Source organism: Myxocyprinus asiaticus, chromosome 29 (assembly GCF_019703515.2).
Source record: "Myxocyprinus asiaticus isolate MX2 ecotype Aquarium Trade chromosome 29, UBuf_Myxa_2, whole genome shotgun sequence".
Lineage (NCBI taxonomy): Eukaryota > Metazoa > Chordata > Actinopteri > Cypriniformes > Catostomidae > Myxocyprinus > Myxocyprinus asiaticus.
Genome location: NC_059372.1, coordinates 28,928,878 through 28,954,403, shown reverse-complemented (window position 1 = coordinate 28,954,403; position 25,526 = coordinate 28,928,878). Strand labels below are relative to the sequence as shown.

Genomic DNA, 25,526 nt, shown 5'->3' with positions numbered 1-25,526 from the left:
CTGTCACACACACTATCATCCCAGGCCGCTGATGTGCCCTGCAACGCTGGGAAAAGGGGGTGGGGGTGGTGAAGGCTGGGCAAGCATCATGCTACAGCAGCATCTCTAATAAACACACACACAATGGCCAAGCCTGGCACACGCGTCCTATCTCCTGAAGTTAATGTAGTGGAGTGGAATCCAGCAGTAAATGTATGAGTGTGTCACATAACTACAGCAGCTTGCCGATTGTCAGAACACACCCTGTGCCCACCATCTGTAATTCTGCGCTGATGTTTATCATATAACTATTCGTGCCTTTGCCTCACATGGATAAGACTTTAAACATGGTAAATTGCAGGTGGATTATGAGTTTAGATGCCTTTTCACTGTCTGCAACTTTCAGACAATGAAAGTGACAGTGACTTTCGCCCCCTAGTGGCAGTCATAATGAACTTTCAGTTTGTTCGCCTAGGTACCTGTGATGAATCCAGTAAAGGAGCATGACAGCAAGAGCATTTACTCTCATCTTATTGACCATGGTGTGATAAATATATAATGAATGAATTGCTATCCATATAGAACAAATGAACTCTAATACATTTGGAGGGAATATATCTCTACATGGGAAGCATGGCTTCCCCTAAAATTTCTTAAGAAATGCAGCAATGACAAGTTTAATTTACAGTATATATGTATATGTATATATATATATATATATATATATATATATATATATATATATATATATATATATATATATATATATTTAAATATGAATCTTTTTGCAAGAAAAAACTAACTAACCATATCTCTCTTAATAAATAAAAAAGCCTTTATTTCCACATGGCTAAAAGTTAAAAAAAAAAACTCCCCTACGCATTTTGGCATGGGCCTTCGTCACGAAGAGTCTCACAAACAAACTTCACAGGTGAGAATAACACTCATCTAGTAAGTCACATTATCACCTTGTTAACCCTAGTGTTCCACATTCGCCAATAACTACTTGTTTCCATAGTCTAGAATTTCATGGAAAATGAGCTTAAAGGTGCACTCAGTAAGTTTTTATTCATGTCGTCTTGTCGACACTGACTGACAACTAGGGGTGTAGATGCAGCTTCATTCAAACACAATAGTTTTCAGATAAAGATGCCGTTGTAGACAATCACTATTCACAGTCAGATTAATGATTAATGTAATCCTGAATAAAAAGAGTGAAAGTGTCCAACAACAAGGCAGTTACTTACGGCAAGTCATGTGATTCTAAAATGGCGCCCCCATGAAGGGACCCTCTGCATGTAGAATAAAACAGCTTTTATAAGATTACTGATATGACTGCAGTCTTCTTCTATTTATTTATTTAGGAGTAAAACTTTTAATGAGGAAATAATAAAATAAAAGAACAACAACACCTACACTTGTAATCTGGAAAAAGATAAATAAAGGGCAAACTACAACCCCTTGGATAAGACTTTTACACAGTTCTTTGAAGGATGCTCATTGGAGATGTTAATCACAGTTTCAGTCTATTCCTGCTCTGTGTATAAGGGCGATCTTGGCTTCCTCATTCTTCTCCAGGTTGGTCTCATATTCCTCTTCTCTCTCTTTTGCTCTACTCTGTGTGCCCTCTGAGTGCTAAAAAAAGTGAATGTTAATTGTTTTTAGAGAGACCCTCATTCTCAATACTAGTAAGGCCAAAGGAAACTTTCCTTGAAGTCATGTGGGACGAGTGTTGGTTTGACTAGTGCCATGCATAGATTCTATCTTCCTTATAGTCTTTTTCATCTCTTTTAAATTTCTTCAGTTTTACTTTAGTTCTCTCATCTTTGCATCATCACTGCATGTCTTGATAGATCTTGTAACTTCAGCAATTTGAGCCTGGACAGTCTGAATGTCTTATTTAAATTCCTCTATTAGAAGCAGTATCAAGTCAAAAGAACATTTGTTCAGAATTGCTTCCCACTTATCTCTAAAATCTGTTCTATCTTGTCTACCATATGCTGGGAACTTCTTGATACGGAGCCTTCTAGGGATCAAACCTTTTCTCCAATAATCTGAGAATGAATGAGAGTGTTTTCTTCAAAATAAAATCAGCCATGTTTCCTCAAGCACATGTCTTTGTGTCTAGTGGCATTTTTTGTTGACAGTGGTGGTTAAATGTGCGAAAACACCTGCCACAGTGCATGAATTCCCTGGCTGTTAGATTATAAATATTGCAGGGGCGCAACATGTAGTTTACAGCATCCAAAAGTTTGATGAGCCTTTTTACGGTTCAGCTATTTATTAAAGCAGTGTCAGACAGAATCTGAAGAATAACTAATGACAAATACTCTCCACAACATCTCTCAAATTAACTTTTGGATTATGCATAATAACAGGAACATTGATCACAGCAGAGGATTTTCATGTCCGACAGTAAATAAACGGCGCTTTGATGGCTGTAGCAGTGGAGCATTAAAGGGCTAAATGTAAAGAATTAAAGAGACAAAACTTCTAAGAGAGAAAACCTGTTACGTGGAACTCTGCACAAATATAGCATCCTATATTTATCTATTAATCATTGTTGCATTAAGATTAACATGCTTTTTTTATTAAATAAAAAAAAACAAATTTTCACCAGGGAGACAATTTTAAAATCGTTTGGCTCAAGAATCGCGATTTGTAACAGAATAATCTTTAATTTCCTCAGCCCTAATATTTTATCAAATAAAGGTGTAAAACATCACAGCACTATCATGCTGTTCATTCAGTTGGGAGACTGGGGTTCACATCCCGCATTAAAACCAGGAAGTAATTACATTAGCATAAGTGACTACCGGAGGTTCCATTTTCCCTCTAAAAAATTTTCTTCACTAACCGTTAGGTTTAGGTTTGGGTAATGAAATATGCATTCCTTTTTACTGTATTACATCCTTTACAGCTTAAAATAACTCACTGTACAACTAGCTTTTGGTGCCTCTCTGTGGACGCAATTTGAAAACACTTCCTGCTTTGGCCACTGGGGGCACAACTTCAAATTTAAGTAAGAACAGACCGAGTTTGGCTGAAGAAAAGTCAACCTATTCTTTCCGAATTCACTGTGAGATCAGTCTGCAAGTACGTATAGGAAAAATGCAAGGGTTTGCGAAAGTGATGCTCCATCAAGTGACCAAAAGTTGAGAACATTTTTAATTTTGCTGCAACACACTCTGATGTAGGCAACTGTTGACCAATGTGAATCTCCAGTTGTGCTTTTGGTAATCCAATTTGCTTTTGTCTTGCTTTATTTCAAACTGATCCAGCTGTTTCCATTACCCGATTTGAATCTTATGCATTTCTATACGTCAAACTCTAGGTTGGAGCTTTCTCTAATGCGTACACCCTTAAGGCCAAAGTACACTTTGGTTTTGCATGAATGCTTAGCGTCTATACGTACAGGACGCATGATGTAAATTTCGTCATCAACAGAGTGCTCAGCACTTTGCACGCGCGGTCCGATTTTCCAAACAGCGCATACTCTGAACATGCAGTATGGGCCTGGAATTAATTGCACTAATTAGTGGGTCCACAAAGTGTCAACAGTCACAACTGAGTTGTTGCTTTTACCAAGAAGTGCAACAGAACATGTAATCACTGTAAACAACAGGACAAGAAGGTGGAAGCAACAAGATCATGTGTGTGAGGAGGTCAGGAGATATCTGCCTTTGAATAACTCAAGTCTGAAGGACTAAAAAGACATCCTATGGGTCTAATCTCTTGAAGAGAAATTGTTCGGTATCACATAGCAGTTGTAGCTCACATGAACCAACCGCCTGTGTTTGTGCGCACAGTCAAATGGAGTATACTTTAGCGTTTGCGTCAAAACTAAAGTAAACTTTAGGCTTCATCATTACTACTTTCATTAAATCTTAAAATAAACTGGGTTGGTGAGATGGTGCTTTGAAGTTACACCATGTCTCTAGCTGCCATGGTAACCCCTGTGGCCCTGTAGCGGCTGGTGGAAGGGTCTGAGTGGGGGATGTGATGGAGGTGAAGGACCTAGGCTGGAGGAGAACATCTCTGCATATGACGCAGGCACAGCATGGAGCAGCAGAGAGCTCTAACAGAGATGAAAGGAAAATATGTGGATGATGATTTGAGTTAGCTTGCTTGCTGGCCGCTACGACTCCAACTTTGACTCTTAGGCTTTGTGCGAGTCACATGACCCTTCTGCCCTGCACACCTACCCAAGGGGCCAGCAGTGGTTACAGTGGTAATGAGGTTGGCCCTCCAGTGGGAGCAGGAAGCTGGATCCCCAAACTCCCTTAAAGCTCTATTAAACTTAATGTTGTGCACCTTGGCACAAAAAATTCAACAGAGGAAAAATGTCTGCAATGCGTGTTTACAATTATTCAAAGTCATTTCCTTTCACAAAAAGTACCAGTATTACCATAACATTATACCATGGAAAACCATGATGTTAATACCATGGCAGTTTTTTGAAGTACCTCAAAGAACCATTTTGTTTGTTTACCATATTCAAGTAAATCAGTAAAACAGTATGATTACCATATTCATTTTGTATATGAAATGCCATGGTATTCTAATCTGATACCACCACTGAACCATGGTATAGCCAGTCTTTTTTTGTAAATAAATCTTAGTTGAAGTTCACTATTTTGGGTGCCACAACACTCAATAACTGATCAGAAATACTGTATATTGTCATTATTTTAGAGTCTGTTCTGTCAGCCATGCTGTGATCATATCCACTTTACCCCTGAGGCACTCCACCTCTGATTTTCATGACGGAGAGGTAAAAATTCTCCACAGAATTCCAGATTCAGTGCTCTTAAAGGTCCCACTGAGATTCAGGGCTTTTCTTGTTTCTGTAGAATTCACAACATGTATCATACTGTATATCAACATCACAACATTAACATTATATATTCAGCACTTTAGTAGGAACACCTTTACACCTACATATTCATGTAATTATCTAATAAGTCAATCATGTAGCAGCAGTGCAATACATAAAATCATGCAGATATGGGTCAGGAGCTAGGGTTGTCACGATATGATAATTACGTCTTACGATACTATACAAGCTAAAGTGTCACGGTACCACACGATAGTGTATTAATTCTTAACACAGTTTTTCATAGCAAAGGTGGTTCTTAGAAATTCCACTTGTTGCTCTGAAAGTGGTGAAAATAACTGATGGATGAACAGGGAGAAGGCTCAAATGTACTAATTTGTTATCTAATACATTCTTAGTTTGATGTAAAAAAAAATAGATAAAAATAATTCTTCGCCGCATCAAAATAGTCAGTTCAAACAGCAACGTCTTTAAACTTTTATTCCATTATTTCTGTGATTATTTGAATGTTGGTAACATAAAAATAAAGATATTGTAATGTTGAAAAGACTGTTTTGAGCAGCTGTTTCATAATTATAACTGCTTCACCCACTCTCTCCTGGTAAACAGCAGCACAAGTGCAGATTACACACACACCGGTTTGATCACACGGCTCAGGGACGTGATCTAATCATAAGTGCGAGCTTAGCGAAGTTACCACCACCATGCATTTGTCCTTGGAAAAAAATTAAGTGCATCATTCGATTGTTCAGAGGAACTGTAAATCTGTAAATGTTAAGATAAAGCATTTAGGTTAAATAAAGTAACACTAACCCATGTGTATTCTACAGAGGCAGTAGGATGTGTCCGAAGGTGTTTAATAAGGTTGCTGGTGTATCCCCCCTTTGACTTGAAATCTCTGTAGACATTCATAGCAGATGGGTTTTTCTGGTCTCATCAGCCAAAACCCAAAATAATTCCAAATCTCGCTACGTGAATTGTGTTGAGTAAAAAGCTTCTCACTCTCCGAAATTTTACTTAAATCCATATTATCCATTAGGAGACACGACCGCCAAATTAACATGCTGGGATTCTGACATGTGTGTCTGAAGCATGGGAAAACCTCTCGTTGAAAAATAAACAATACCATAAAAGGGGCAAATTCTAAACAGCATGTTGCACTCTGAAAGGGCACTGCGTGAAGGGGACACCACTCGAAAAGACAATATTTTTTATGTCATTGCAGACATACACTACCGGTCAAATGTTTTGAAACACTTGCCTGAAATGTTTCTCATGATCTTAAAAATCTTTTGATCTGAAGGCGTATGCTTAAATGTTTGAAATGAGTTTTGTAGACAAAAATATAATTGTGCCACCATATACATTTATTTCATTATAAAACTAAAATTTTATATATATATAAAAAAAAAATGTTTTTGAAATTGATGACTTAGACGAAATAATAACATAGCCAATAAGTGCCCAACATAGATAGGAACTCCTTCAATACTGTTTAAAAAGCATCCCAGGGTGATACCTCAAGAAGTTGGTTGAGAAAATGTCAAGAGTACATGTCTGCAAATTCTAGGCAAAGGGTGACTACTTTGAAGATGCTAAAATATAACACAGTTTTGATTTATTTTGGATTTTTATAGTCACAACATAATTCCCATAGTTCCATTTATGTTATTTCATAGTTTTGATGACTTTACTAGTATTCTAAAATGTGAAGAAAGAAAAAAAAAAAAAAAATATATATATATATATATATATATATATATATATATATATATATATATATATATATATATATATATATATATATATAATAAAGAATGAGTAAGTGTTTCAAAACTTTTGACCGGTAGTGTAGGTCTGAGTTAAATGAAGGTTTTAGCGAAAATAATATTTACTACCGCACATAAAACATAACTTACGGTACTACCGTATTAACGGTACTACCGTTTAAAAAATACTGTGGCACCACCAGTATTTTGAAGCTTTAGTATTGCGATACTACTATAGCACCGGTCTATTATGCAACCCTATCAGGAGCTTCAGTTAATGTTCACATCAACCATCAGAATGGGGAAAAATGTGATTTCAGTGATTTGTGGCATGATTGTTGGTGCCAGACGGGCTGGTTTGAGTATTTCTGTAACTGCTGATCTCCTGGGATTTTCACACACAACAGTCTGTAGAATTTACTCAGAATGATGCCAAAAACAAAAAACATCCAGTGAGCAGAAGTTCTGTGGATGGAAACACCTTGTTGATGAGAGAGGTCAACGGAGAATGGCCAGACTGGTTCAAGCTGACAGAACGGCTACAGTAACTCAGATAACCACTCTGTACAACTGTAGTGAGCAGAATAGCATCTCAGAATGCACAACACATCAAACCTTGAGGCAGATGGGCTACAACAGCAGTAGGACATAGTGTTCCTAATAAAGTGCTCAGTAAGTATATCTGTACACAACAGACAGACAGACAGACAGACATACAGATAGATCGATAGATAGATAGATAGATAGATAGATAGATAGATAGATAGATAGATAGATTGACTGATAAATTGATTTATTTATGATTACAGTTTTCCCATCCAAAATGTACTGCACTAAAAATTATGTATTAAAAAAAAAAAAAAGAAAGCAATATTATGTGTAACGAAGATTTTTGCCACTTGCAGCAATCCACTGATGGCCCTTTCATTAACATTGTGTTTGCTTGTAGGTGAAATTTTGGACATGTTGAGCAATTGTAATTGCTTTACTTGGAAATTACCTTACTTTTGTTAAGAGTTCTATCTGGATTTGGTTTGTTAAAAAAAATTGCCACTAAGAAAGGCTTTCTCCATTATGTACTGATAAATGATAGTCCGGTTATGGGATTGAACACCTGTGTTTGTGTTCATTTGCTGAAGAGTTTTTAGAAATAACACAGAACAAAATTAAATAGTAATAATGTTTAGGTAATTAAGTAATTGTGTGTTCGGTAAATTTAATGGCTGTAAATATTTTTAATTAATCTCAAATGTTGATGTTCTAACTTTGGCAGATATAAGATATTAGATATTTCACATTACATCAGGGGCTCGAGCCCCCACCCATTTCATTCTAAAATCTAAAGTGCCCTTCTGGACGTAAACAAAAATAAATAATTAAAAGAAAATAATTTAATAGAAATGGCATAATAACAGTAAGTATGTGTCTTTATGAGATTTCCTTTGAGTGGAAGAATAAAATTAGGAGCACAGTACAATGGTATATGAATGTGGTAATCAATTGAGTACCATTGTATTACTATCTGATCACTGATGCATGGTTCCACAACAGTATGGTTACAAGGGATATTACAGTCCTAAAAATAAATTACAGAATTTTTTTTAATGTGAAAAGAAATAAAGTGAAAGTGTCAGTTGAGAAGCAGCAGAGATGAGAAAGAAAGTACAAGTAGTGATGAGACAAGAAAAAACAAGCCCTAAGAAAAAGGACTGTAATGTTACATTAGTAACATCAGGGTACTGGATGATTAGTGATTACCATATTCATATATCATATTTTTATGGTACTCCAAGGTACTTTAAAGAATACCATAGTTTTACTATGGTACATATAAAAAACATGGTATGGACCATGTCTAAAAAACATTGTAATACCATGGTACATTTTTCATAATTGAAAGATATAATAGAGTAGGATTTTGTAGGTGATGAATTATATTCATGAATTATAAATTATATGAATTATATAAATTAGAGTATTTATATAATAAATGAAAAATATTTAAATACTGTAAAAGTTATTTAAAATGAGTTATGTAAGTTTTAGTAGTACTCATTAAATATTTTTAGCATCCTTTTGTTATCTTTCCGCCCCTGCTGAGGTCTGTGCACGCAGATGTTTTACAGTATGTTTAAGCTGAAGTGAATTTTCATGACTTTGTCTGATTGCAGTGTGTGGACGGGGGTTCAGGGCAGGATAGCTGCTCCCTGAAAAGGGTCGCTGTGGTGGAGGACTTCTATGACATCATCTATGCCATGCATGTGGAGATCAGCTCCGACCCGGGTAAAGCACCCAAACATGCCGGGCAGAAGAAAACATATAAAGCGGTGAGTAAAGAGAGGAACGTTTTCTTACTTCTGATCAGACATGAAAATATATTTATGGTCTTTTACAGTTCAAATGGAATACCCTATGTGACCACCCCCTTTGCTACTGCCTATATCTGTCTGTCACTTAAAGTCTCCTTTACTTTGACAGACTGATTTATTTCCCCTGTGATTCTTATAAAAAGAAGCATGTCGCCTGTGGTGTGTGCTGCACTCCTGCTGTGTTGTTGTTGTCGTGGTGTGATTTGTGGGACAGAAATGCTTGCTTCTGTGATTTTTGGGTGATTCAGTCTGAATGCGCCACATTACCCAATAAATGAAAGTTGTAGGCTGTATGCTTATTGTAACACACACACACTACACAAGCACATACTGTACACATGCACACTTTCTTTTTCTTTCTTTGTTTCGTCTTCTTTTTTCCTGTTTATTGGTTTATTAATACATTTTTGTTTACATCTTTTTGTTTGATTGTTTGTTTGTTTCGTTCCTTCTTTTGTTTTTCTTTCGATTGTTTGTTCTATTTTCCCTTTGCTTATTTGGTTATTTATAATTTTATTCTTTTTTTTATCCTTTTTTTCTTTATCTTTCAATAATTTTTTCTTTGTTTCTGTTTCTTTCTTTTCTTCCTTTATTCATTTGTTATTTTTTCTTTCAATCGTTTGTTCTTTTTCGTTGTTTATTAGTTCGTACAGTTTGTTTGTTTCTTTATTTTCTTCCTTTATTATGTTAGTTTTTATTTCAATCATTTGTTCGTTTGTATTTTTTTCCTTTGTTCATTAATTATTTTTTGTTTACATTTTGTTTGTTTCTTTTGTTTGCTTGTTCATTCTTTTATTTTTTTGTTGGCTTCTTTTTGTTTATTTCTTTTGTTTGTTCTTTTGCTTGTTAGTTTTCTCTTTCGATTATATGTTCTTTTCTTTCTGTCCTTTTGTTGATCTGTTAATTTTTGTTTGTTTCTTTCTTTCTTTCTATTGGTTGTTTTTCTTTTGATTGTTTGTTCTTTTTTCCCTTTGCTTATTTGTTCATTCATTATTTTTGTTTGTTTTTTTGTTTGTTCTTTTGTTAGCTTTTCTTTTGATAGTTTGTTCTTTTTTCTTTTTCTTTCTTTTTGTTTTCTTTTTTCTTGTTCATTTCATTATTTTAGTTTGCTTCTTTTGTTTATTTGTTTATTTCTGTCTTTCTTTTGTTTGCTTGCTTGCTTTCTGTTGCATTGTTTTGGTCAGAGTTGAGGATTAGCTCACATTTATAGGCTTTTTGTCTACAAAGAACATATATAGAACTCTGAACCACATATGGCTGACAGGGAAACATGGGAAGTGAGAGTGACAGGGGATGCTCTCACCTAGTGTGGTTTTCACCCATTCTAGAGCATCTAGTGATGCTGCCCTCTCTTGGTCAGTTACAGGAGTGTATGTTTGCTCTCAGAAGCAATCTACATATCATTTCCTCATGTGATATTTCCAATAAATGCATTAATAATCTTGTTTGATTTTTTGGTTATTTATTTGATGTGTGGTTTAGATTGACTAACACACACACACACACACAAACACACACACTGTTTCCTCCATGCCGTTCCTTGTTTCTCTCACGCCTGGCAGCTGTTGGTCTACTAGGGGAAGTCAGGGCTCTGAGCAGTGGCTCTTCTCGCTGAGCAGAGCTTTTCCCTGGGCATCAGGATTTATGTGACTGCTTCTCCCAGGATCTCCTGAAGGATGGTGGCTTTGGAAAGGAGAAAGCTCAGTTTCTCTGACAGTTGGACTGGCAGTGTAATGGGTTTCTGTGTTTAGTTGCACTGTTGCCATTACACATACACACACACACACACACACACACACACACACACGCTTGTGCTGTACCCTCCAGCTGTGGTACCATGGATGCCCATGTTTGTTTGTTTCCTCATGGGAGAATGGAGAGACATGAGGGAGTTTCAATGTGGGGGTTTGTTCTCTCTCTCTTTGTCCAGTTTACTAGCAAAAGGGTGAAGGAGAAAGAAATGAGAGAAGAGAGGCAATTATAGAGGAAGTATAAATCAGAAAGAGATACTGTAGTTGAAAAGTAAATAACCAAGAAAACAATAAAAAGCTTCAAATGTTTTGAAACGTCATGGTGAATAAACAGCTCAAAACTGTTTATTGTTTTTGTTTACTTAATTGTTGAGGAGGATTTAAAGGTTCACACACTTGCTCTGAGTGGTGGTCTTTTTTTCCCAACAAATATTAATGTGAAAATGTAACTAAAAATATAAATTCCTAGTGTTAAAATATTGATACCATATTGTGTGGTAAAACACTCCAATACTTTGAAATAACAATTTCCACTCCACCTTTAAATCCGACTTATTTAAGTGTTATTCCTTTAATGCATAGGTATTTGTTCTGTAATTTTCATTATAATCATTTTTGAAAGTTATTTTCGGTGTCTCTGAACTGAGATCAATCAGATATTAAGCAGGAAAAATCTGACACTACTGAGCTTGTATACTAGAAACACTCAGAGTTTGAGTTTGTAGGATCAGTGGGTTTGATTGATCATAATTTTGAGTTTAATATTCTGTGTGTGTGTGTGTGTGTGTGTGTGTGTGTGTGGGCCGGTTTATGTGGTTTACGAGGACTTTTTTTTAGGTTACTAACTGGTACTTACAAGGGTATTATGCTATAAATGTGGTTTATGAGGACATTTCTAGTGTCCCCATAATTCAGTTCACTTAAAAAACATACTAAACAATGTTTTTTTGAAAATGTAAAAATGCAGAAAGTTTTTTTGTGAGGGTTAGGTTTAGGGGTAGGGTTAGGGTTAGGGGATATAATCTGTAGTTCGTACAGTATAAAAATAATTATGTCTATGGAGAGTCCTCATAATGATAGCTGCACCAACATGTTTGTGTGTGTGTGTGTGTGTGTGTGTGTGTGCACAGATAGCAGAGACGTATGCATTCCTGCCCAGAGAGGCGGTGACCCGTTTCCTGATGAGCTGTGGAGAATGCCAAAAGAGGATGCACATCAGCCCCAGTGTAGCAGAGTTCAAAGGTACCACATAAAAACTACACACACACACAGACACACACACACACACACACACACACAGTCCAACCTAGACTAGACCAGGGACCTTAGCAAGAGTCTATCTTGGTTAATTTTGCCAAGTAGGCTGTGTTCCTTGCTGATTCTTGAACAACACTTCTGTTAACCAATAAGATTTTAAATATGCACTAGATAGACGTATTTTACCTATGTCTCTGTTTATATGTTTTCTTGCAAAATGAGTGCAGCCCTTTAACCCTTAAATGCATGGGAATTTCACCAAAAACTCGTTACATATTCAGGTCTTTAGAGACCCAGCACGTATATCCATCAAAATGGATCTACAAAATGCCCAGATATTGTAACATTTTCAAAATATTTTCAAGACAATTAGAAAATAATCAAATAAAATATATTTTTATATTTTATTTTTCATATCAAAGAGATAATGCAATAAATAAAGAAAAATCTAGAACATTATTCATTACTTTCATACTGAAATTTCATGAGACGCAACTGGCTGTCAAACACATATTGAGCTACACAACACATAATCTGCACATAAGCTACACATAAGTATTTTCTCAGGCACTTATTGAGTCTAAATAAATGCACAACTTGCATAATTTCAGTAGGATACCCAAATGACAATAACCATAACATACTGTTCATGTGTTGTACTTGCTATAGTTTAATTCTATGTTGTTTCTTCATCAAATAACAATTAAAATGCAAATCAAATCAATCACTGAAACAACAGCACCACCTTGAGTAAGAAATAGCATGTAATTTATGTATGTGTACACACATATAGGTTACAGATAATTACAGATAATTCTGTTGCACAGAAAATCAACATTGTATAGTAGTCATTTGTATGAATATAATACTAATTTCTCTTGTAATAAACAAAGAAATAGATATTCTGTGATATTTAATTTATATAGATATGATGTAATCATTACAAATATAATTTATGGAAGTGAAAAAAAACAAACTCTGACACCATTACATACCTAGGGTCTCTAAAGATCCTATATACTTTTGGTACTTAAACCATTATACTTTAATACTTAAACGTACTTAAATCCTTAAAAGTAAATAACTTTTAATTAAGTCAGTAACTGTAATCTGATTACAAGAATTTGAAATGTAATGCGCTACTCTACATTTAGTACTAAAAAGTACTATCAAATTACAGTAATTAATTTGAAATTATATTACACCTTTGCCTGTTTTTCGTTTCTCACGAAATGAGTGCCCTGCTTTAAGGACAAAGTCTCCGGACACATGCGTTGTGTTTTTCTATGTAAACATGCACTAGATGGACATCTTTGACCATTCCATTGCTTCTGCTTTCTCACAAAATATGTGTTGCGTTATAAAATGCTGTCCTAATTTTAAAAAAAAAGCGTGTCCCAAGACACCTGCATTTTATGCCATTCTGTTGCGCTTTGTCTAGCTTTTTGTAAATGTAAGAGTACTTCGCAGAAGGACTGCTCTAGGTACACAGATTAAAAGTATCAATAACATAAGTATCAACTCCGTCGAGGGTTGTCTTTATTGCTAAACAGACATTTCCATTAAAGCTATTTCATCCATCACTCCAAAGAGCTCCACAGAGCCAACAAGCCAAAACGCATTCATCCTCATACACTCATACATATTCATTTTCACAATGCTTCATTGGACAACTCATTGTCTTTGTTAGGAAAAAACCCTCTCGTCCTTTTTGTCCCCCCCCCCCACCCCCCTTGCGCCAGCCTGAAGCTAATGAAACCCCCTCTAGCCACACACACACACAGAGATCCAAACACCCTCTGATTAGGCTGCAGTCACTGGAGTGTCCTGCTAGCCTCCCTACACTTTGCAATTAGCCCAATTACAGGCCTTTTAACAAAGAAAATACCTCTGAAAGCAGATTATTTCTATCGAGAGGGACTGACAGAGGGAATGTGAGTGGAATCCATTGGGGGAGGAATTTGATTGGGAGACTTTCACTGGGACAAAGAAATGAATGGAGAAATGGGTAAAACTCATAGTTCGTCCGCAAACCTAGCAGTGTGTGCTAGAACCGATTGCCAATCAGATGTCCCGCTTGCTGTGAGGTAAGCTGAGAGAGTGAGCGAGAGGGAGAGAAAACACCTCCTAGGCCTGAACTGTCAAAGTGTTGTGTCAGCGTTGGGCTTAGGTTGGGTGTTGCTCATAAAGAGAGCAGCTAATTGGCTTCTTGCCCATGGGGGTGCGCAGAATCCCCCCCCCCCCCAACCTGCTCCTCTCAGCTCCAGAAGCCCATACTAAAGTTCAGTGCTGAATTATTAAAAGTAATTAATTACTGTACTCTCACTCTATATTTAATTGACACTCAGGCTGTGGTTGACATGAGCTCGTTTAGCCACATATCTGCTTTGCTGCCATGTGGCTTAATGCAGAGATTTATATATAGGTACTGTGATATTAGTGGCACATGATGAGGATGTGGTAAAATCATATCTACACACTTTTTTTTTCTTAGCTTTGAAATAATTTCTCTGAATGACAGATATGTGAATGGCATTAAGGCTAAATATAAGGTCTCTCTCTAATAGTTTTTTAGTAATATTTTATTTTTGTACATTTTTATTATTTAACATTATCATTTTTACCTTATTTGTCAAGAATACATTGTATATATATCTTATAATATGCACTGTTTCTGTTTTGCACTGTTTTATTTGTATGCAGCTCAGCTGTAAACACTTTGGCAGTACGAATGTATCAATCTTTTTCATGCCAATAAAGCCCCTTAAAACTGAAACTGAGAGAGAGAAATTATCAGCAGGTAATAGGCTGCTTCATGACTCCTTTAACTGAAAGCTGAAAAAAATCCATAAATCAGAAGGATGTCACATGACAAAAATGGCTCTACACTTCTAAATCTAATAAGGATTCCTTACTATGTGTGTGTGCTTGTATTTTAGATTTGTGTAGAAATCTTTTTTCACCTTTTTTTTTTTTTTCCAGGACACTCAAAGCAGTGTGTGTGTGGGGGGGGGGGGCAGGTTTAAGTGGTTTACGAGGACATTTTTTTTAGGTTACATAATGGTAATTACAAGGGTATTATGCTATAAATGTGGTTTATGAGGACATTTCTAGTGTCCCCATAATTCAAATCACTTAAAAAAACATACTAAACAATGTTTTTTTGAAAATGTAAAAATGCAGAAAGTTTTTTTGTGAGGGTTAGGTTTAGGGGTAGGGTTAGGGTTAGGGGATATAATCTGTAGTTCGTACAGTATAAAAATAATTATGTCTATGGAGAGTCCTCATAATGATAGCCACACCAACATGTGTGTGTGTGTGTGTGTGTGTGTGTGTGTGTGTGTGTGTGTGTGTGATACAAAGTGAGTGTGTATGTATCACAGCAACACACAAATACGCATACTCTCACACACACAAATTAAGCACCAAATCTGTCATCATTATTTTTCCCATCAGAATCATTATCATCATGATCCTCACACAAAAATGAAAAGAAATTCACACCAATCACAGGAAATTGAAAACAATGCAGAGGCCTTCGGTGGAAATACTGCAGCTGTGGGGGGAGAAAGGGCTTAAATGTCTATGCATATTCATGTGATTTGCATATGTATGTTTTTATAATTAGGCCTTTGTTATTGTTAATTGGACTAAGAGACAGGAGCCTGCCTGCAGAAAAACACTGGGGCAGAGACTGCCCTCTAGTGACAGCTTACAGAAATAACACAAGACTCCATACATTATGTGCAAAACACTTAGCCATGCTTTTTTAGAGAGATTGACATGTTAGATATACTGAAGCTATAGTATACATACATATAATAACCATATATTATATATATATATATATTATACTAGACATACTAGTGATTTACTAACCACCTCTGAAATGTCATATTTACTCAGAAATAAAACAACTAGTCACTATTCACTTACCTTTTTGTTTTTTTTTCTCAGAAAACAATCATCCAACCTCTCTGGCTGCTGACCTCATAGACTACAACATACCACTCACAACAACCTACCTGAAACAGAAGAAATTACAATGCATGAACAACAATGAGCAGGTACATGACAACTCACTCTATCTCTCACAGTTAATTTGGCCAATCCTTTCTGTTTTTCCTGACTTATATACTGCACATATATTGCATAGACTGCTGTGTCTCATTTCAGTCCACCCAGATGGTGTGGGATTCATTGTGGGCATTTGTATATTACTGACAGGAGGTGTTGTACTTAATTGGTTTTCATTTAAATGACCAAGAATATTATATTTTATAAATGTCAGAGAGTTAATATAGAGTATTTTCTACTGAGGTAGGTATTTCAGGCACTCACAAACACTGCCTTTAAGCATGCACTCCTGTTAATAGGCATAGATATGAACCCTGCCATATTAGCCACTCGTGGGTGGGGTGGGTAGACGTGACTTTGTGCGGAATGATATTTAGAGGGAATGACAGTTCGTTTTGTTCTAATTAACAAGTGTTTTGAGCAGCTTGCTAATTAGCTGAGGTGTGAGAAAACCGGTGAAGTCCCAATCTAACGTTGAAAGGCAAACCATTCTTAGAGTCATGTGCACCTCAATTTATACATACATGCACAAACGCGTTTAACTCTTCGTCTCCTTGCCGTGCCAATTTTACTTAAGTTTGGTCAGTGGACTCTTGCTCACAGTAATTATTGCTGGTTATATTCAAAACCTTACAAGTGGCATTACTGGGCAATAAAGTGATTGGCTTGTCTGATTAGAGGTGCATTTGTTTTGTTTATATTAGCTCCATTCTCCTTAACCCAACCTGACCAAAACCATGATACTCTCATTTTTATGCTTCAGTTTTCTAAATTGCTTTGGCCAAAAACGTATAGCCTGAAGATATTTGCAGGGCTGGTCACCAACTGTATGTTGAGTTTTGGATGCATGTGTGCTTTACCAGCTAAGTTTTGATTGTAAATATCATGACTGTACTGGTCCACCAGCATAAACCAGTCTGGACCTGCATGGAAATTATAGCTAGTCTTAGCTGGTCTTCTAAGCAGGGCTCTTATTTCAGTACACAAACATCTCTTTAAACGCAATATTTTTTTTTTTGCTTACGAATACAAGCAAAGACATGATTTGTGTTGCTGCAATTTGATTTCCTTTTTTATAGAACCAACCTGTGCACTCCAGTTGTTTGCTTTCAACTTTGCTGTGCAATTTTTCAAAGAGTTTCTTTAGAAAAATAAAAAAATAAAAAAAAATCATGATGCTTGGTTACCTTGTTTTCATGTGTCACTCTTTGTGAGTGTTTACTTTAAGAAAATTAAAGGTAGCACACAGGAAGTGAGCAAGAAAATGCCCCAGCCACTTATAGCATGGGCCATATGTATATGACCATTAGAAAATGGTCTTAAGCTTTGACTTATGTGTCAGATATTTCTTACAAAAAGTAGGACTTGTGTAAGAGTAAAAGCTTTTTATAAAGAAGCTAAAAGTTACTTTAAGCAAAGCCTAAGCCTGATTCTTAAAGGGATAGTTCACCCAAAAATGAGAATTCTCTCATAATTTACTCACCCTCATGCCATCCCAGATGAGTATGACTTTCTTTCTTCAACACGAATGAAGATTTTATAGAAGAATATCTCATCTCTGTAGGTCCATACAATGCAAGTGAACGGTGAACAAAACTCTGAAGAGAAAGTCCGGTGTTTCCGCCTGTGAATGCGTGCACAGTTGTATGGAGTATACTTTGACAGGCTCGCGTTCGAGTGCACGAAGACATTGAGCATTCGCGTGAAAATGGATGTATATCCGTAAATGTTTAAATACTCACTTTTTACACAAGACATAAACGATATGCATGTTGGGGGCCTGGGTAGCTCAGCGAGTAAAGACGTTGACTACCAAACCTGGAGTCATGAGTTCAAATCCAGGGCATGCTGAGTGACTCCAGCCAGGTCTCCAAAGCAACCAAATTGGCCCAGTTGCTAGGGAGGGTAGAGTCACATTGGGTAACCTCCTCGTGGTCACTAAAATGTGTGGTTCTCTCTCTTGGTGGGGCGTGTGGTGAGTTGTGCGTGGATGCCGCTGAGAATAGCATGAAGCCTCCACATGTGCTATGTCTCCGCAGTAATGCACTCAACAAGCCACATGATAAGATGCATGGATTGACAGTCTCAGACACAGAAGCAGCTGAGATTCATCCTCCGCCACCCAGTTTGAGACAAATCACTATGCCACCATGAGGACATAGAGCACATTGGAGAAAAGGGGAGAAAATCAAAAAATTAAAAATAAACAACAATATATGTGTAAACATTATTTTAATGTGATAAAATCACTTACTAACATTTTCTGTGTAAATTTATAGCCAATTTTACAACTTTGTTGCCATGACAATGTAAAGTCAACAAACCCTATAACCCTAAAACGACTGTAAAAATGACGCTTTAAACAGATTTAAAGCCCAAATAATACACAAGTTTTACCAGAAGAATTAATGTAAGTGCTTTTCTAAAACTATAAGCTTCACATTTCTGCCTTTAAACCCTCCTAAAATTGGCCCCATTCACTTCCATTGTAAGTGCCTCACTGTAACCTCGATTTTTGCTTTTTTTCAAGAAAAGGAGGGATGAGTTGAAATTAATTTTTGTGGTAATCAACATTAGGCCATAAATGCTGTCGATTGAGCTTAACTTATATTGAACCCAGAATATTACTTTAAAAATAAAATTTTACTTTAAGTGGCTTTTATACATACGGCCCCTGAGATTTGAGATTTACCAGCAGGGTAAGTGGGCATATGAAATTAAGGAATTTTGAAAACAGCCAAAGTCATGCCACCCAAAAGTTAGAGCGGGGATCTTAGGTGGCCCTAGGGGGTCATGGCGGTACTGCAATTATTATTTGATCTAAAAAAAAAAAATTGGGAATAAAAAAAATACATGTTAAACAAAAGTTTACATTAATAGGAAGAAACATATTTAGATATAGGTACGTTTAAAAATGCGCACAATTTTAAACAATATGTGACGGGATGTCCATACTCTGTCTCTCTATACTTCAAGGGGTCCTTGAAATTAAATTTCTTAAGAACTCAGAGTAAAATGCTAGAGGCAGATGGAGTAAAGCAGAACAAGAGACAGGGACAAAGCTGTAGAAATATATATATATATGTAAAAAGAAAAACAGATAATCAAAATCACACACATTGGCAGAAAAGTTAACTGAGGTCTCAGATGAGAATAAGAGAGAGAGCAGAGCAGCAGAGGATGTGGCAAGGAGGCTGGTTGGCCCTGCAGGACGTGTGTCTAGCTCAATTCAATAAAGAAGGAAATTAGCAGCATCCTTCCTGCAGGCTGCAGACTCTGACCTCTTACAGGGGGGATGGAGGAGATTAAGGAGAGGGGAATGTTCATTATCGTTTATGTCCCCCCCCCCCCCCCCCCCATTTGCTGTATCTCCTCTTCAGGAAACTCATTTCATTTTCACTCTCTCTTGCTTGCTCACCCACTCTCTCTCTGGGGAAGGACGTGAGTTCCTCAGATATTCTAGTTGTGAATCATATAGTCAGATTTTGAACAGATTTTGTATTTTATACCTTATACATTCTCCCTTTTTCATGTGTTAGTTTTTTGGATGCATACTCAGCTCAAGATTTTTTCCTTCATGTGACAGTCAACATTGCAGAGAAATAGCTGCTGTATTTGTAATGTGTTATAGATTTTGTCCATTGCCACATTATGAGTGTCACTGGTAATTGTGATAAAGCAGGTGACTAGCAGTGTGAGAGTGTGGAATGTGTCATTTATTCTTGAGAAAGTTGCATTGTTCTATTTTGTCTGTAGGTGGCAGATTTATCAAGCAATTCATACTGCTAATGAACTTACTGCTAAGCAGAGTTGGTTTGTGATATTTCAGGGTTGTTTCACAGATCAAAAATCACTAGGAATGTGAATACTTAATTTATAAAGAATTATTCTTTATAAAAGAATAATTTATTAAGAAGCAAGGGCATTTCTGTTACATTAACAATTTATTTTATAGTTTTGGGTGACACTTTTGATTAAATACCATTTAATTTTATCAGCTAATTTCCTTTTGTCATTTACAAGATCTTACTTTATCAGTTTACCTTGTAGTAAACTATCTTTTAAAAGACGATTACTCCGATTTTCCTCTTTGTTATTATAAATCTAAATGTAGACCCTGGGTTTTTCTTCTAAACACTGGCACGTATGGTTTGTATTGTGAGCTAGAATAACATTTTCCGATTCCTTTGAATTTATGAACTTCACTTGAGGGCTCCATTAGTGAATCATAAATCAAAGTCTGTGTATGTTCGTGCACTTAGATGTTCGCTGGGTAATTGAGACCAAATCAGGGTGGAGAGTTGGCCATATTGATCTATAGGAATAGAAGAACTCGGCCGACCCTTAGCTGCACTCTTCTGTGGAGAAAAGAACAAGACTTTGGTACCAACAACACCAACACACCCATCTGTCAGGACAGAATAAGTGTGCTGAATAACTGAACAATCAAATATTTCTCAAAGCATTTGCAGTCGACAGTATTTGAAGTTGTTGCTTTATTATTATTAAGTCATATAGTCTTCATTATGATCTTGATAAGGCGTTGAGCATAAGGGATGAATGCACGATACATTTTGCTCCTTATTTTTTATTTAAAGAAAATAATTTTAAAAAGGTGATGTGATTTTGCTCCAAGAAAAAACACACACACACACACAAAACACATTCTCTTCAAATGATACAAGGAGAAGATTTCCAGTACAAGTGTTGCGTTTACATTAGACGAAGATGGAGGCAGAAAAAAAGGCAGGGGATGTGGACTGCTCTTAAAAGGTTTGGTGATTCTGCACCTCACTCACTGTACAGTAATTAGAGCAGGGAGTGTGACGTCAGCGGTCGCGGCCCCGCCTCCATCTTCGGGGCTGGTTGCTAGAGAGGGTCTCGCGGCTGCCACAGTATTTTTGTAAAATTAAACGGATAGAGAGACTGGAGAAGACAGTGGCTCAGCAACGAGGGGGTCTTAGAAGAATATTAAAAACAAACTGCGTCCACCAGAGAAGGTAAGGAGTCAATTTGTCTAGCATGTTTTTATGATCTTAATTTCCCCTCAGCAGTAGAACGTCATTTTGTTTACTAGTCCTCGTGCAGCACGTTGTAGTTATTTATTCTTCTAGTTAGGGTTTAAATTATGACTAATGTACATTTTCAGTTGAGCACAAGCGGTGTTAGTGTCATCGCTTAGTTTAACCTCTACATGACAAACACAACACGCTTGCCAATCAAGTTAAAGGTTAATGACCGAATAAGTGAAGTCATGTTATTTTAACACGTTTATTATTATTGGGTTTAGTGTTCTGCCATCGCGAGACCTTTGCAACAGGACAGCGTCGAAACACGTGCTTTAAATTGTATTGTATTATCATCCTTCAGCATTTTACCTAAAATATTTTAGTTATTGACCTAATGTATTAATAATGATGACACGCATTCTGCACTCTTGATATACAGTATTGTTAAAAATGCATGTATTCTGACAGTAGTGTGTTTTGACCACGAGTTTTGCTGAATGAAAATAAATTCGCACTCTGAAATGGGAACTTTAGCACGATCGGACGGCAGTGAGTTTACAGATTATTTTTGAGAGAACATTTAAAAGAGTTAAATGCTCGTTGATTTCTTCTGATCCCTAAACTATTCTTAATAGCTAAATATTGTATTAAAAACGTGTCCAGCACGTGCCTTTAAATATTTTAGTTGAGGGTTTTCCATCAGGATCTGGCAAAGCTGGTTTTACAGGCTATCGTTACTGTACATCTTGCATTACATTAAATGAAACTGGAAAATACCGAACAATATAACAGAAAGTTTCTTTGTATCAGCGTAATTAATTTTCAGATATTGCTGTGTTTTCTCCCCGTAGGTTCTGACATAATTTAGGCTAGAGTGAATATAGAAATATTTGTACAATAATTAATTCAGAAGTTATTTAGGCTTTGCTCATGCAATCTGCTCTGATCTTCTGACTCTCAGCAGGTGCTTTTGATACACTGCTGTGGGCAAATTTACTATTCCTCTTAAACCAAAAAAATTTGACACTTGAGTCAGACAGCAAAATTCACATTTATCTCACCATCTTTTGAACATTTTCTAATCCTTCCTCTGTGACTTGCGCCACTCCTTCTATGACATCATCTTTTCTGTCATGACACACTACTCCACTTTATTTCCTATACTGTTTCATGCATTTCACCGGTGCTGTTTAAAGAGCAGGTTCTGGTTTTTAGGTGTAACAGCAATGCAATTAAAGAGGAGAGAGGGTGCACGGCCCGCCGTCTTAGTCCATAAAGGGTTAAAGGCTTTAAAACCGCCTTTATCATCCTCTGCCTTCTGCCAGAGCTTCACAAGGATAAAGCCTACCAAAATAAAATCACTTTTCCTGACCCCCACGTCAGCCTGTCCAGTGGGAGGGAGGCTCCCTGAGCCATAATCCCTCCCTAAAGACAAGCTGTGCGATAGTGAGGATCTCCTCGTTCTCCTTCTCTCCCTCACTATCCCTCTCTCGAACTAGCCTTCGAAATAGTCAAACTCCTCCTCTCCCATCCCTCTTTTCCCTTCCTCCCTCCATCCCTCTCTGTCTCTTTCTCCTTCTGTCCTCTCTGATTCCTTCTCTCTCCTTCCCTGTGTCTATTGTTCTTTGTATTGTTCCTGTGGTATCCCAATAACTGTCTCTTTACTCCCTCATTCTCTGAGATGGGCTGTACCAACCTCTGCTCTTGCCCTGCCATTACAAGGCACATCAAATTCCCATCTATAGTCCCAAGATGTGGCTTTTTCTGTGTCCCTTGGGTCTGTACGACCACTTGTTCATGCTTCGTGGCAGATGGGACCTGCCATATATTAAAGTCAACATTTATATCAAAATTGCCCATGTTTACTTTTTAAATAGACATTGCTGGTCTTATTGAGCACAATTCATCATTGGTATATGTTATTCCACAAAAAGCTTTTTAACCTTTCACCAACAAGTAACTAATAACTTGTTCCACATCTGAAATGACTTCCGGTTCGGCTGATATCACCAAGTCCTCTTATTTTTCAGCCCCGTCCCTCCAACCACCTTGCTCTATTCTGGCATGTTAAAGGTGAAGTATGTCATTTCTGTGCTACTAGTAATAATTACAAAAATAAAGTATGTTTTCAAACAACCTTAGCCAACACCCCTTAGACTCATCACGCCCTTTCGCTCTCTCTGATTGCCTATGCACAAAAAGGCCACACTAAATAAAAGGTGATAAACGTTTAACGTCGTAATAAACAAGACACTATGACATATATGTATATATATATATATATATATATATATACATGGGACAGAATGTGTGGCAACATAATCGGCTTGTCTGATAACATCACTCGATTGACCAGCAGCTGGGTGTGCTGAGGTAGGATGGTTCTTTTGGTAAATAGTATGTGTAATGATACATATTCAGAGTATCTTCTGAATATATCTGTAGCTCGACAGTAATGAGCTAATGTGTGTGGCAATACCTTTAGTGTAGCTTACCTGTCTAGAAACAACTCGGCAAGTTTGGCGTCTCCATGGAGCCCCAAAAATTATCTCAAAGTCCTCCACCTTGAAAATGCGACGCCAGTGTTCACTCTGGTTTTACTCTGTTCTCTGTCTTTTAGCAAATCTTCAAATTTTGGCAAAGCTAAATTTCGTTTCCTCCATAACACATCTGCCATGGTTGTTCATATTCCCCGGCTGAACAGCTAGTTCAGGTAGCCACGCCCCAAACTCACGCTATAGGTTGAGCTAGAATGGGATGGGTGGGGATGAGCGGACCACTCAAAATATAAACATCAATGTTTTGATAGTGCCTGGGAGGCTCAGTGTCTATACTTTTGGGGCAGGTAAACCCACGAATGGCTTACTTGTAGTTGTCAATGAACAATAAACTGGGATAGTAGAATGTATTTTGACATAAAACAAGTGACATACTTTACCTTTAACGCCAATTCACATTGCCCCAACAAACTCCAACAAACACGTTTGTTGGGTTTTTGTTTGGTCAGTGTGTTCACCCTGTTCACCTTGTTGGGGCAATAAAAGTTATGCTGCTCAGCATTCTATATTCCTACTTTTTACAATCCAATTCCTAATGAATAAAGTCAAGATTTCACGTGTTTTTAAAATACATTATATTGCAGAAGTAAAAAGGATTGCAAATATTTAGTGTTGAATTTAAAGGTTTCTCCATTTTCAAGATCTGTTTGATCTGTCTTAGTATTGCTATTGCCCAAGTTGCCACAGCTGTTTTGAGCTTAATTTTTTCTAAGTGTCACTGAGCATCTATGCCACTGAGCAATCTATTGTAATTACATCCAAGTGTCCAAACCCAGTATGTTTGTTTGGAATGTTATTATTGTTCTTGCACATGTGAGTGTTGAGCTAACCAATGAGATGCTGATAAAAATGGTACTGCAAGATATTAACAGTGCAAGATATGAAAAGGAGACGAAACATCCATAGAATCTGTATATAGAAGAAGATATTAGATATAGATTCATCAATCTAACCCATTAATAATTGGGGATTTCTCATCTTGAGCTGCGTGAGTTGAACACAGGCATAATGAACTGCTTCAAAATGGGGTAAATATCTAATTCAAAAGCATCCTATTTATACATGATTTTAATCACTATAGTAGCCTATATCCACAACATATATGTAATATAACAACTTATATCTGCACAGTGAAGCGAATGAACTGGTGAACTTGAACTAAATGATGCGCAAGTCAGAATATGTGTAATTTGCATTGCGTAACTTGCGTTGTGAATACACTGTTTCGGTAAGAAACATGCTACACACAATATAATATCCTTTCACGGAAAATTAGTCTCTAAAGCATGAAGAATTCAGAGTACAGTAGGCTAACTTCTAAAAAGTAGCTAATACTTCAGTCTATTCATTATTATTTTAGGAGCTCAGTTTTTTTCACAACAAGGACAGTAGGTTATGTATAGATATATATTTGATACATTTTTAAATTAGAAAATATTTATACATTTTTCCTTAAATGTTTGAATATTTGATTAAAGTTTTGTTTGTTACAGTTTGACAGTTTTTTGTCCACATTGCACATTATTGTCAACTAAAAAAAGACTAAAACTATGACTAAAACAAAAAACTGTTAAAAAATGAACACTGGGGGGAATCTAGGACTTGATATACAGGCTCCCCGGTGCCCCTTGTGCTGTTCCGCATTTGGCTGATGCTTCCTGGTGTTGTACTGTATGTAAGACTCAGCCAGCAGAGCTCCAGGCAGTGTGTGCATTACTATGGCTTTCCCAAAGTTTAAAAGCAGAACTCTGAATTACTTCCCAGCTGATCCCACCAGGTAGAAAGAGAATGCCTGAATGACAAGTAAAGCAACAAATCACAATTTGTTTTGTTTGTCATTTAGGGGAGGTTCTCGCATAAAGTGAACACTAAAACAATTGTGTGTGTATATGTGATCAGAATTTCGGACTATCTGAAAGT

At 36.8% G+C, this 25,526-nt stretch overlaps 1 protein-coding gene across 6 annotated transcripts in view; it reads left to right on the top strand.

Annotated features, from left to right (window-relative positions):
* The window catches only part of LOC127420373 (nucleolar protein 4-like), a 142,027-nt gene that overhangs the window by 24,299 nt on the left and 92,202 nt on the right, over positions 1–25,526 (top strand). For 2 of the 6 annotated variants that reach the window (XM_051662614.1, XM_051662613.1), the window contains exons 2-4: positions 8,757–8,912; positions 11,836–11,947; positions 15,920–16,029. In XM_051662614.1, coding sequence (XP_051518574.1) covers positions 8,757–8,912; positions 11,836–11,947; positions 15,920–16,029 — 378 coding nt within the window. Of the gene's footprint in view, positions 1–8,756; positions 8,913–11,835; positions 11,948–15,919; positions 16,030–20,896; positions 21,040–25,526 lie in introns of those variants that run through there. The other 4 variants (XM_051662616.1, XM_051662617.1, XM_051662619.1 and 1 more) reach the window with 2 other exon arrangements.